Here is a 13,322-nt window from a genome sequence, read left to right as displayed (position 1 = left end):
TTTGTTGTTCTACTTCTTCCTTTCATAACTTTGCTGCTGTGAATTGGGAATTTCTCCATTGCGAGACTAATAAAGGTTTTCTTATCTTATCTTATCTTAAAAAATTACATGAAATATGCATGCATATCAATCGGTCATAGTAAAAATATACATACTGAATAGGTTTAATAAATCATTATTTATGGTTATGTTTCACAATTTTTATCATAATTTATGAAAAATCTATTAAATAGACAGATGTCAAAATGCCATTAAAAAAGACTAAATAAATGAAACACATGAACTCAACTGTAAAAAAAAATTATATATAATAATAATATAATTATGCAAGATTGTATTTCACAATTTAATTAATGGGAAATGTAAAAAATGATTTAAGCAACATTCTTTTTCAGTTGGATTAATTGATAAAAATAAGACAGACCCCTTGTTTTTTTCACTAACCTTTGTTTAATCCATCCACACAACAGCGATCTGGAGGAGGAAAATTGTGTGTCATCCCCACAAGTGTCCACTAAGGTAAATATCAATTTTCGCTAAATTTTCACTGCGCATTACCGGATCGTTCGCCAGCCAATCATTGCACATGTATAGACAAACAACCACACGTGCATCCATTTTTAAAAATAGAAAAATAATGTTGCCAATTGTGATCAGTATTAGTTGTTTTTCATGCTTTTCAGAGAGGATTTGAATAAAAGTAATCGATCGCAGATTATAAAATGCTATAGGACGTTGGTGACTAATTGGCTGTACTGTAACCTGTTTGGTAGTAAATCAGTGCATGAATTTGAAGTAGTCTATGAGATGTTAGATAAAAGCAAAGCAACGACAAAGAAAATGGCATTGTCGAGTACAATACAATACGTAGATTAAGATCAGCAAAATGTTGCTTTTTTTAATCTGTCCTGATCCTGCTTGTGTTATGAGCGTGCTGAGCAAGATTCTGGATATGTGTGCATTTTATTTCATGAAATCCTGACTGTGGATGATATGACAAACAGCGGCTTCTCAGTTACAGAGGTTATTACCAAGTGAATGTACGTGTGCGTGCATGCGTTTACAGCCACCCCCCCTCAATGACATGTTGGCCACCGTAGTGATTAATTCAAACTCACATTTACACATATGGACGATTCTGAGTTGTCATGCGTGTTTTTTGGAGCGTGGGTGGACGTCGGAGAACTCCAAACAGCCAAAATCTCTGAACTGTGTATTGTAGGCAGGCCAACCGCTGGGTCACCATTCTGCTAGTGATAAACTAATCGGTCCCCTCCCTCTCACCATGCTCCCCACTGCTTGGTCTTACCCGTTGACGTGTTTCTACACAGCAGATGGCTTTACACATAAATCCTATTAACAACTTTCTGCCCATGGAGACGCGCTGAACACGGCGCTTTCTCGCTCTTTCATTGTCTCGTCTGAGGAGCCTGTTTTGCATTATTTTCTAACATCTACCAAGAAGTCGTCACAACATGTCTGCAGAAAAGGTAAAGGCATGTTTAAGACTGCAAATCAACGGTTTTTGTGTCCATCCATAGAAAATTGAGATTATGATTAACAACGCTAATCTCACTACACACATAGGTACCTGGATGGGAAGTACTCCATTGGACTCGATTTGGTGGCCGACTGCAGTATAGCTAAGATCATATTTGTGTGTATTTTTATGATTCCCTTTTCATGGATTTGGAGTGCTTCTTAATCAGAAACTGTTCAAAAACAGAATAATTCCTGAATAATTCATTTCCAAGCCTTGACATCCTTCTATTCAGGAGGTTAGGACTTAAAAAAAAAAAAAAAAAAGGCTGAATACGGCTGTGTAGCACATTGTGATTTCACCACTTGATGTGATTTGAACATGTATTTCAAAAGTGGGAAATATTAAAATTGTACAATTGTACAAGTGCTTTGACCTCAGTAAATTAAGATATGGTAGAAAGTTTATTATAAGTTAAATTCAGAAAGTTAAAGTCATGTGACATGGATTCATTAAACGAAGGAAAATACTGCTAGGCCAATCGCTACCTAATTTAAAAAATAGAATAGAACTTCTCATGTTTTATTCTAATTGGCTGTGATTTGAGAGTTTTCATTGGCTTTCATGTACTCTAAGCTATAAAATTCAAAATTACAGTACAGTATATTGAAAAAAAGTAACATGAAATATCTGCATTGTGAGTCTTCACAATACAGGATCACCATGAGGTCTGAGTTTACACTCTGACTGCAATCTGTCATAAGCAGAATCAATTTCATCAACAGGCTAACTGAAATGTTCACTTATGCAACGTGATTAAAAACATCGGTAACCACTGAGTACATAGAACAAATCTGATTAACATATTATATTATTTGCTTTTGTAATCCTTATTTTGATGAAGTCCAGTGACTTTATGGACACCTAGTACAGTATATTGAATAAAAAGTCAAAACATCGGTGGTGGCGGCACGGTTGTCGACAGGTTAGCACGTCCACCTCACAGGGCAGAGGTGCAGGATTCTATTCCGGCTCCGGCCTTCCTGTGTGGAGTTTGCATGTTCTCCCTGTCCCTGCGTGGGGTTTCTCTGGGTACTCCGGTTGCCTCCCACATTCCAAAAATGTGCATGGCAGGCTAATGGAACACTCAAAATTTTTCCCAGGTGTGACTGTGAGCGCCGATGGTTGTTTGTCTCTGTGTGCCCTGCGATTGGCTGGCAACCAGTTCAGGGGGTACCTCAACTATTGCCCGAAGACGGCTGGGATGGGGGATGGATGGATGGATGGATGGATGGATGACCGCCGGTCAAAGGCCGGGTTATTGAGAAATGAGACCAAAATAAATCATTTTAAAACTTTTCCCAGCATTAATGTGACTTACCTGTATAAACCAATTGGAAAAAATGAAAACAACAACAACAATAAACAACTTTGTCAAAGTGGAGGGAATTCGGAATACTGTGGTTCCAAGTGGCAGTCAGTGTCGGCACAGCACGTTCAGGTGTCTGGCAGGAAGTAAAACAAAAAAGAAAATGTCATATAAAGGACAACGTACAGCAGAACTTTATTTGAGGTTAATCAGAGGCACTCCAACGTGTGGCAGGTGTACTACCTCCCGTTTAACTTGAATTTGAATGTGAGTGGTTGATTCTGAACACAGCCACATCCCCAGTCATAAGAGGGTGTGCATACTTGTGCAACCACAATCTCAGTTGTTTATTTTTACTTGGCCACATAAAAGCTTGGCATTGAAAACTTTTTGTACTCTTTGAATCGCACTAATGAAAATACAGTCAGGTTTCCATTATGTTTTCATTTATTGATGAAGAAACTGGCGTGTTTACCTTTCAGTGTTGTTACATCAAGAAAAAAAAGCACATCGTGACAGCTGGTCAGCTCCTCTGTCATAATCGTGTTGGAGCGCGCCAGGCCTTGCATAAATCTGGCGCGTCTATGCAGGATGTCTCATAATCTAACAGGATTACGTTCTCTGTCTCCACTGACCTCCTTTCTCGCGACACGTCGTTTTTCACTGTGAAGATCCGCGCCTCATCGTTTTCATTCCTTCACATTTGGGGCAAACTCACACAATGTTGTGGCGTGTGTACCAGGTGAAGCGGCCAATGATTTACTGGCATTGTGATTGAGCGTAAAACTTTTTTAAATCATGACTGCATGATTCCCTTTCCACGGTTATATTTGAGAACAGCGCAAGGATGTAAACACTGCTTCTCCCGCCATTTGGTGTTTGACTGTATTGTCACAATCATATGACTTGGGATGTTGATAATGTAACGCTTTTTTTTTGTTTCCCTTGCATTCACCATCTGGTTGTTTTATTGGTGAGTTAATGTCACACAGACGGATGGATATGTGCCACTTTTCTTTATGTATGATCATGATTAGAACGGTTATTATATCGTGTATGCATTTAAAAAATAATTTACCATGCACATTGTAAATTCAATTACAATGTGAATTGTTATTTTTATTACTAATAGTGATAATATTATAGCTACTGTTACTATTGTCTGTGTATTTATTTATGCAACTTTTAAAGGTGAAGTCAAAATTTTTCTTTACAGTAATATTATGTTCTATGCACCCCAAATAGTGTAAACACGGTATTCTGATTAATATTCCGTTTTTGGAATATGAATTAAGTAGCAAAATCCCCGACTGAAAATGACATCAAAGTGCCTAAGGGCTCAGTTGACAACCGTCATGGCTCACATGTTTTTCTGGGTTGGTTATGTGACGTTCATAAGCCTGAGACTGAGAGTGTGATGTCAGTCGAGAGCAAGCGGCAAAACGGATCCCTCCTGAGATGGATAAAAACAGGTGGATTTAGCTGCTAAATTCATATTTCACAACTCCAACATTAATCGGAATACCGTGTTTCGACTAGTGGGGGCTCATAGAACACATTGTTGTAAAGAAAATTTGCTTCCCTTTCATTAAATGTTATGAACATTGTAATCCCAGAAGAAGCATTTAACTTTGTATTACTATTATTATTATTATTATTATTATTATTATTATTATTATTATTATTATTATTAGTTGTTGTTGTTGTAGTAGTAGTGGTAATAGTAGTAGTAGTAGTAGTAGTAGTAGTGGTAGTAGTAGTCGTTGTCATAGTCGTAGAACTATTTGCTCATATCAGTCACATTATTTTACTCAGAAACTAATGTTCATTTATGCTTGTTTTTTTGTGCAATTATTTATATAATAAAAGAATTTTATTTTACGGTAGTTGTATTTATTTTTTATTTTTTTACTATACACATTTTCATCCAAGAGGGGAAATCCAATTATCACTCTGTCATTAGTTGCGGTACTGTAGTATATACAATATGTGTGGATTTATTTAGATCGATTTTTTTGTTTGTTTTTAATTTTTACAGTTTTGCCATTATTACTATTTACAAATTCCTATTTTTACTAATTGTTTTGTGTGGGGAGATTTTTTTTCAGGGTGGCTGTGTTATCTACGATCTCTTTTGTTTGACTGTATTGTTTTGTAAATGTCTGACAGACAAATCCAATAAAAAGAAGCCCAAGAAGAAGAAGGAGGAGGCTAACAGCACAAGCGAGTCCAAGCTGAATGGCAGCGAGGCCAAGATAAAAAAAATTAAAATCAAAAAGAATGAGGAAGCTTCTGAGGAGAGTCCTGTCTTGCAAAGTAAAGGAAAAATCTTTTTTGGTGTGGCGGGCGTGGTGGGTGCAACGGTGACACCTTTTAATCAGTCGGAATCCTGTCATCTGACATCATTGCAGTTGACAAAAAGGTGAAGAAAAAGAAACTGGACAAGACAAAGGAACTGGGCAAAGAAAAGGAAAAAGATAAAGAGACAAAAAAGAAAACGAAAAGTGCCCCCAAAAAGAAGAAAGGTGAGGCATTCGTAGCTTTGAATGTGCTTTGCAGCTCAACAAACTGATTATTTCTCTGATCAACATCAGCAGATTCAGTTACAGACGACGACGAGGAAGAGGAAGACACTGCTAAAAAGAAAACCAAGAAGAAGACAACCAAAGACAGCTCGCCATCCCCCAGTGCCACCAAAGAAAAGAAATCCAAATCAAAAGGTACCCGTGGAAAGACTTTTTCACGTGATTTCACAGCTGACATGAGAGGATTGCCGTGCACGATTTGATTGTGGAACGGCGTGTATAAGATGGGAAGTCACTGACGAGGAAACACGAATACCACGCTGACATGGCCCGGCTGTGGAGAATGGTTTGAAAATATTTTTACAGACAAGTCGCGATGGCAATCTGTGTAGAACATCTAGAGCTGAAAATCGCCATTGAGACTATGCAATATTTTAGTCTGGGATGCTGGTCCACATCCAATTAAAAACTAAATCTGCCGTCACATTAGAATTTGGCAACCAGCTTTAAACATATTGAAACTTTTTAAAGCACACTTTTAGAACATATTTGCACACAAAAAGTGTGTGAGTGCCTGGGCGTCAGCAGTGGCTTACAGCAGCTTCTATGTGCGTGTTAAATATGTTTATGTGTTTGCTGTTCCCCCAGCATTCAATAAATGGCTGGAAAGTGTATCGTGACTGTGGCTTTCCTTGCCCACAAGGAAGGGCATCGCACTACTTTTTTTAGTTTCTCCAGTTTTTTTCCCTCTACACTTGCGTGATGTCATTTCTTAATCTTGCACCCCAAATTTGGGCTTTTGACAATTGACCAAGCAACAGTTTTTCACTGGATTTGTTGGCCATGTTCACTGCAATACAGGTTTACTACTATGATATGTTTTTACATCGCATCTTGCATTTGTGTAGGACGAAGGTGTAGCCTTGCCTTTGAAAACAGAATAGCAAGCAAGTTAGAGTATTTTTTTTGTCTGTAGACCACCACTGTAATTGCATCTTGCTGTATTCCTCTGTCAACACTTTTCCCTCCATCTTGTGCTAATACCTCACGGTGGCGTTCATTCACGAGTCCAAAAAGTGAAACGTGTCATGATGCTTTACTCTGTGAACATCTGCTCGCCGCCAGCGAATATCTGCAAGTCATCTCAGATGTTGACAAAGCACTTCGTCAGCTTTTTTTTTCTTCTGCCTTGGCCTCTTAAACGTTTTAGCTGGAGATGGGAAAGCGTTAACTCGTTTGACAGATGTGTTTGACTACTGCTGAAACGCTCTTAGAAAAAAAAAAGAAGAAAAACACCTGGAAAGAAAGCAGGATCACATGCTCGACTGTTATTCGTGCTCCAAATTTGTCCTCATCTTTTTTAACTGATACTGTTAAGAATCATCCAGGATTTGAAAACCCAATGTCAGCATTTAGAACGTCCCGCAAAAAAAAAAAAACAGACATCAGCATAAAGCATAAATCGGTTGAAACGGTACATTTATATAAACATGGCCTTTTTACAACCAACTACATCTATTCTTATCATTTTCTACATTTTGGAAAAAAGGAATTTAAAAGTAAATCAGCAAGCGTGCCTTTAGAATGAAAATTCTTGTATTGTGTCACAATGTGATTTAGAACCCAGTGTGACTTGAAGAGAAATAATTGTCATGAGAGAAGGAATTATTTGTCTGTTGTTTTTTTTCTGTCATGCCAAGTCAAGATAAAAGCTTGAAGAAAAAAAAGTACATGAGCAATTTGGTCACATTGGTCAATGAAAACATCTCCTAATCATTCTTTTTCTTTGTTTCCTCAGAGGACAAGGATTCCGATGGAAAGGAGAAGAAGTCAAAGTCTAAAGAGAAAGACAAAAAGAAGGAAGCAGCGTCCCTGTTCCAGATAAACGACAAAGATTCTAAAAGCAAGAAGAAAGGTGATCGAAACAGTGATTTCAAAAACACGCCCGGTGTTTTCCTGCGACTGACAGCTCAACTTTCATCATCGCAGCTGTTCAGTTTGCTGGAATAGAGGTGAAGTCAACACACATTAAGGATTCAATTACCCTAATTTGTGTTCTTAATTACACCCCACCAAAGCAGCCGCCAAATCGGAAAGTGACGACAGCGAGGAGGAGGCCAAGTCGACAAAGTCCAAAAAGAAGTCTGCCGCAAGCTCCACGTCGTCTTTGTTCCAAACGTCAGGAGACAAAGAAAAGAAGACAAAGAAGAAAGGCAAGCTTACCTCTTGCATGCTCCACCTTTTCAAATACCAGCACTAATTCAAAAATGTGTTTTTGTTTCAGCAAAGGCAGAAGAGAGCGATGATTCAGAGTCAGAAAAAGAAGAAAAATCCAAAAAGAAGAAGGGCAAAGGAAAAAAGAAGAAGGTATCAACAAGATGCTAAAGTGGGGTACACGCATGCAGATTTTCAGCTGCTTAAATTATTATTATTATTTTTTTTATGTCACAATTATGGAATCGTGTTAATCCAGTGGTTCTCAACCTGGGTTCGATCGAACCCTCGGGGTTCGGTGAATCGGTCTCAGGGGTTCGACGGAGCCTCTGCCTTAGAGGTTAAGACACACCCGACGCAACATGTCAATTAGTTGTGACCCGCCCGCTGCAGATGATCACATTACATCACTTGTCCAGTCAGTGCTGCGGGAAATTTAGTTCACTCAGTCGTCCCCGTGTGACTGTCGTGATAGTACCTCGTGTGATTTTTTTTTTTTTTTAGAATTCTTTTTTAATACACGCTATGTCGAAAAAAAAAAGAAAGTTTTCGGACGAATATATACAACATGGATTCACATGCATCACGGAACGTGATGGGACTCACCGTCCGATCTGCATGATTTGTTTTGCCAAGTTTAGCAACTCTAGTCTCGCACCGGCAAAACTGAAGGAACACTTCTTGAATCAGATTTTTATGTTTCACGAATGAAGGGTTTGGTGAATGTGCATATGAACTGGTTGGGTTCGGTACCTCCAACAAGGTTAAGAACCACTTTGTTAACATGTTTAACATTTACGATCGTCAGCCCTGAGCAGATTCGAGAGGAAAGATACTTAAGACACCACACTGCACAGGATAATCTTTTCAAGACGTGTGACAGTTGAAGGGAAGGGGGAAAAAAAAAAATCACATTTTGTCTGAGTGTTTTCCACTTAAGGTTGTGTTCAAACTTGGGGTTTGATATTCTGGTTGGGGTCTAATTATAAAAATATATTGTTGTCTTTCCACTAGAGTGGCATGTCACTTGTGTTGTCAGAATGTTTCCAACTGTCAAAACAAACCGAGAAAAAGAAAATCTTTCTGACTTCTGTTGGCTCAGGGTGCCAAGATTAAAACAATGTTTTTCTCTGCTCCAAAAACTTAAAAGAAACTCCCCTCATTGCAGGGTTTTAGCCCACTGTCGCGAGATGGAAAAAGTCCTTGCAGTAACTCATCTTAAACTGAATGGGATCACATTTCTGACAAGCCGGAAATTCATCTGACGGTCTTTCAATCAGCTAGGAGCTAACAGTCGTTCCTCGTTTCTAATGATGCGTGACGAGACTTTAATTTGACACTGAAAGAAAAGTGACTCAGCCAGCTTGCGCTGTTGGGTCCGGCATTATCATATAAGCAAACATGTTTGTCATTGGACCTAAGGCTGCGTTATGAACAAAACATTTCTATCAATCTGAGGTCTGCACTCAAATAGCAAAATTTTCAAATAAGTTGAATATCATCAAACGCAAAGCAGTTAGCAGTGAAGGACGGATCTCCTTTTGAATAGCGAACCCTCCAAATTATCAGCATTCTTTGACATCACGCTTAGCAAAAAAGTTCCGCCCTTTGTCTGTTTAAGAGACTCGCTTCCAACCGGTGGTCATTTGGATGTCAAAGTGCTAACCAAGAAATTCATCCTAAGTGGTTACTTCCAACCAAAATGCCTGACCTCCAATCCTTCAATTCAATTCCGGTCATGGGTCCTCAAGAATTTGTCAAGCCTCCATGCTATAATAGACATGTCTACCCAATATGAGTAGATTAGTGAAAAAAACGAATCTAACTTTCTGTGGGGCACAGCTGAGAGGATTTACCCCAAATAACCACTTGAAACCCAAATGAGTGACTGTCTGGTCAATTTCTGGCACGGATCTTTGACACTTTTTCACTCGTCTTGTGATGATAGACATGCCCTCCAAATTTCGTGTCGTGGAAGCACACGTGACAAGTGTGAACACATCCTCAGGGAGCCTTGAATGTCTTTTTTTCTTCGGCCTGTAGCCCACAATAATGAATCCTTTGTGGGCAGGAGAGAGCACCATCACCTGAGATCGAATTTGACAACTTGGAAAAGTTTGTGATGGAGCCGGCGCCTCAAGGCACGACCGTCAAATGCAGAGTGACTCGAGACCAGCGAGGGATGGATAAGAGCATGTATCCACTTTACTTCCTTCATCTTGACAACGAGAAGAAGGTCTGTTGGAGTTTTGATTCCTTTCTTAAAGCGATATTAGAGAACATGTCTACCACCACCAGTGGTGTACAAAGTCGGGGTCAACACGGCCCTCGGCATCCACCTGAATGGTATCCGCAGCCCTGAAACCATGCCCCAAAAATAGATGCCACAAGATGACGACAAATCACTAATTTTGTCAAAACGAAGCTCTTCAACTCACTTCAACATACACGTTTCTTAGTATGACTATTTTTTTGCAAAAAAATAATAATGATTAGAATTAGTAACATTATGCCTTTTTTCTCATAAATAACTTACGATGGCCTTTTGCACTACACACCGTTGAAATGTTTAAATTATGAGGGGGGGGGTCGTTGAAAAAATGTCTCTTCTGTAAGGGGTCTCTGGACCTAAAACGTTGGTATGGATGTTTTTGAAATGGTAAACGCATGAATGTTTTGATGATGACAATTTGTAGTTTACATTTCTTTGCAGACATTTCTGTTGGCTGGCAGGAAGAGGAAGAAAAGTGCCACCTCCAATTACCTCATCTCCATTGATGCCACGGATTTGTCAAGAGGTGGTGATAACTTCATAGGAAAACTGAGGTACCACCGCCATTTATTCAAAGATGCATTTACACTGCGGGTCCAAGCACTCAAATCTATTTCCATGTACCGTATCGCACAAAACTGAGTACACCCCTCACATATTTGTCAACATATTCATCATATCTTACACTGAAAAAAATGACACTTTGCGACAATGTAAAGAGCTTGTATAACACCTAAAATGTTATACTTAACGCACAGCCGTTGATGTCTGCTGACAACAAAAGTGAGAACACCCTTAAGTGAAAATGTCCCACTTGTGCGCAAAGTGTCAAGAATTTGCGTGGCCACCATTAGCTGTTAGCAGAGCTTCACAGGTTGCTACTGGAATCCTCTTCCCTGTGTAACTTGAATCATGCGGTGCAAATCCAGCCAAAAATGCAGACCCAAAGTAAATACTGATTCAACATCTGCTTTTTCGTGTATTTTCCAGGTCTAATTTAATGGGCACCAAGTTTACTGTCTTTGACAATGCTCTAAATCCAGAAAAGGCCCTTCCAGACATGTCCAATGCGCGGCAGGAGTTAGCAGCAATCATTTACGTAAGTTATTAAAAATCTTCAAAAAGCTCCACATGTCACACTGAAATTGAAATCTCTACTTCCACGCATCAGGAAACAAATGTTTTAGGGATGAAAGGGCCCAGGAGGATGTCGGTCATCATTCCAGGCATGGACAGGGACAACGAGCGAGTACCGCTCCGACCCAGAAATGTGAGTGAGATGAGCTCAGAGCTGCAGATTCACTCGCAACAGACATTGGGCTCTCTTTTTGTGCCAGTCTGGCACGAAACACGGCGTAAATCTCTGCAGGGGCAGGCTGAACTGATTTTCACTGACGCCCGCAGCTTGCTGCAGTTTATAACGATTGTTTTGCATCGTGTGAAAAAAGCTGACTTGATTTGCTGCCGGTAGAGACAGCTCCTCTCATTTGGCGCGCGAGCGGCGCACCATTTTTGACAAAACAGAAGGAGAAACTGATTTGCTGGAGTCACAGGAGGTGACACAAAGGACATTTATCAGAAACTGCAAGAAGAACTCCATGGGCAGATGATTTAAAGTTGGCTGGACTGTAATGGCTCACAAGATGCTATCAGATAGCACCAAAGCAAATCTGTGTACAGTTTCTAAGCAAATTTGCAAATGTGGAACCGCAAATACTCATGTAGGTGTTCACTGTTTTCCTTTCTTAAAATTAATTGGGTGGTTAGTCTGTGTATTGCCATCTGGGTATGAATTGTGGTATGAATATTTTCATTTGGAATTTGTGTGCAATTTTTTCCCGGTCAGTAAGTTGGGGGGGGTGCACTTGTAAGTCAAGGTATCAATGTATACATAACATCAAATCATGGGAAGTGTGGTGTTGTATGATTTCATGAATCTTCCCAGGACTATGACGGCCTGTTGATACGGCACCAAAATAGACGGATGGAGAATCTGATTGAGCTTCACAATAAGACACCTGTGTGGAACGAGGAAACGGCATCACATGTGCTCAATTTCAATGGCAGGGTCACCCAGGCCTCCATCAAGAACTTCCAGATCGTCCACAGCAAAGATTGTGAGTTCCAGTCGGGCTACCTTGCTGTAAACACTTACATAATCTCCCATTCGCGCTTAGTCATTTCTTTCTGCCCCTGGCTTGCGCACTTTTATGCTGAAGTCAGATTACAACAAATGTAGCCCAACTTTGAGCCAACAGACTTGTCATAGACAAACTTAGTGTCTCGTAGACCAGCGGTCCCCAACCCCGGGGCCACAGACCGGTACCGGTCCGTGGGTCATTTAGTACCGGGCCACACAAAAAGAATAAATAACTTATACTGCTTCAGTTTTATTCATTTCGAAATATGAATGATGTTTTATTTTGATAAATTACCGGATTCTCTGGAATGGGGAGTCAATGGAGATTTTTAAGGACGGGGGTGATGTGATCACGAGTGCGGGTGTGGGTGGGAAGGTGGGCGGCGGCATTCTGGATGTACTGTAGTTTATTGAAGAGTTTGGAGGTTGTACCAAAGAGGATGCTATTGCAGTAGTCAAGGCGGGAGGTGATAAAGCCGTGGATGAGGGTTTGAGTGGCATTGAAAGAAAGTGAGAGGCGGAGGCGAGAAATGTTTTTGAGGTGGAAGAAAGCAGTTTTGGTGATTTGGGTGTTGTGTTGGTCGAAAGAGAGATTCTTATCAAAAAGGACAGCAAGCTTGCGACAGTGAGAGGAGGGGAACAGAGTGGAGTTGTCGATAGTGAGGTTAAAGTTGGAGGCTGTTTGGGTAAGGGACCTAGGACCGATTATTAGCAGTTGAGATTTAGTGCACATTAAACCGGTGGGGCAAAAAAGGTTGGGGACCGCTGTTGTAGACGATTTTGAGTTCTCTAGACTCATCACAGCCCATTTAGTGTGACATACTCAACAAGTGGTCGTGAGGCGTCTGGGACGTTAGGTTGCAGCGCCACATTTACATACACACACACACACACACACACACACACACACACACGCACACACACACACACACACGCACACACACACATACACACACACACACACACACACACACACACACACACATATATATAGTATATTTTAATATATATATATACAGTATATATTATTTTTTTAATCAAAACTTCTGTTGTGAAAGCGCTATATAAATCAGGATGTATTGTATTGTATTGTAAAACACCAACCACCTACCTCCCTACTGTCTCTACCTAATCTTTCATCCATCTCGTCTTTCAGTGGACTACATTGTGATGCAGTTTGGCCGAATTGCTGACGATATTTTCACACTGGACTACAAGTACCCCATGTGTGCAGTGCAGGCCTTCGCCATTGCGCTCTCTAGCTTCGATGGGAAAATCGCCTGCGAATGAGTCCCGATTGTTGCCTCTGAGGATCGGATTCA

The 13,322-nt window shown here is 40.2% G+C and overlaps 1 protein-coding gene across 1 annotated transcript; it reads left to right on the top strand.

Annotated features, from left to right (window-relative positions):
• The first annotated feature begins 1,295 nt into the window (after positions 1–1,295).
• On the top strand, positions 1,296–13,316 carry LOC109506948 (tubby-related protein 1-like). The gene is made up of 13 exons (XM_019856003.1): positions 1,296–1,490; positions 5,036–5,165; positions 5,261–5,374; positions 5,447–5,569; positions 7,173–7,289; positions 7,456–7,587; positions 7,659–7,741; positions 9,660–9,824; positions 10,302–10,414; positions 10,851–10,959; positions 11,032–11,130; positions 11,806–11,977; positions 13,157–13,316. Exons 1-13 carry the CDS (start codon positions 1,476–1,478, stop codon positions 13,288–13,290), a joined length of 1,506 nt encoding a protein of 501 aa, XP_019711562.1. The 5' UTR covers positions 1,296–1,475; the 3' UTR covers positions 13,291–13,316.
• The last annotated feature ends 6 nt before the right edge of the window (positions 13,317–13,322 follow it).

Source organism: Hippocampus comes, unplaced genomic scaffold, assembly GCF_001891065.2.
Source record: "Hippocampus comes isolate QL1 unplaced genomic scaffold, H_comes_QL1_v1.1 scaffold17, whole genome shotgun sequence".
Taxonomy (NCBI): Eukaryota; Metazoa; Chordata; class Actinopteri; order Syngnathiformes; family Syngnathidae; genus Hippocampus; species Hippocampus comes.
Note: the sequence above shows the minus strand (reverse complement) of the source record. Positions and strands in the feature narration are given on the sequence as shown.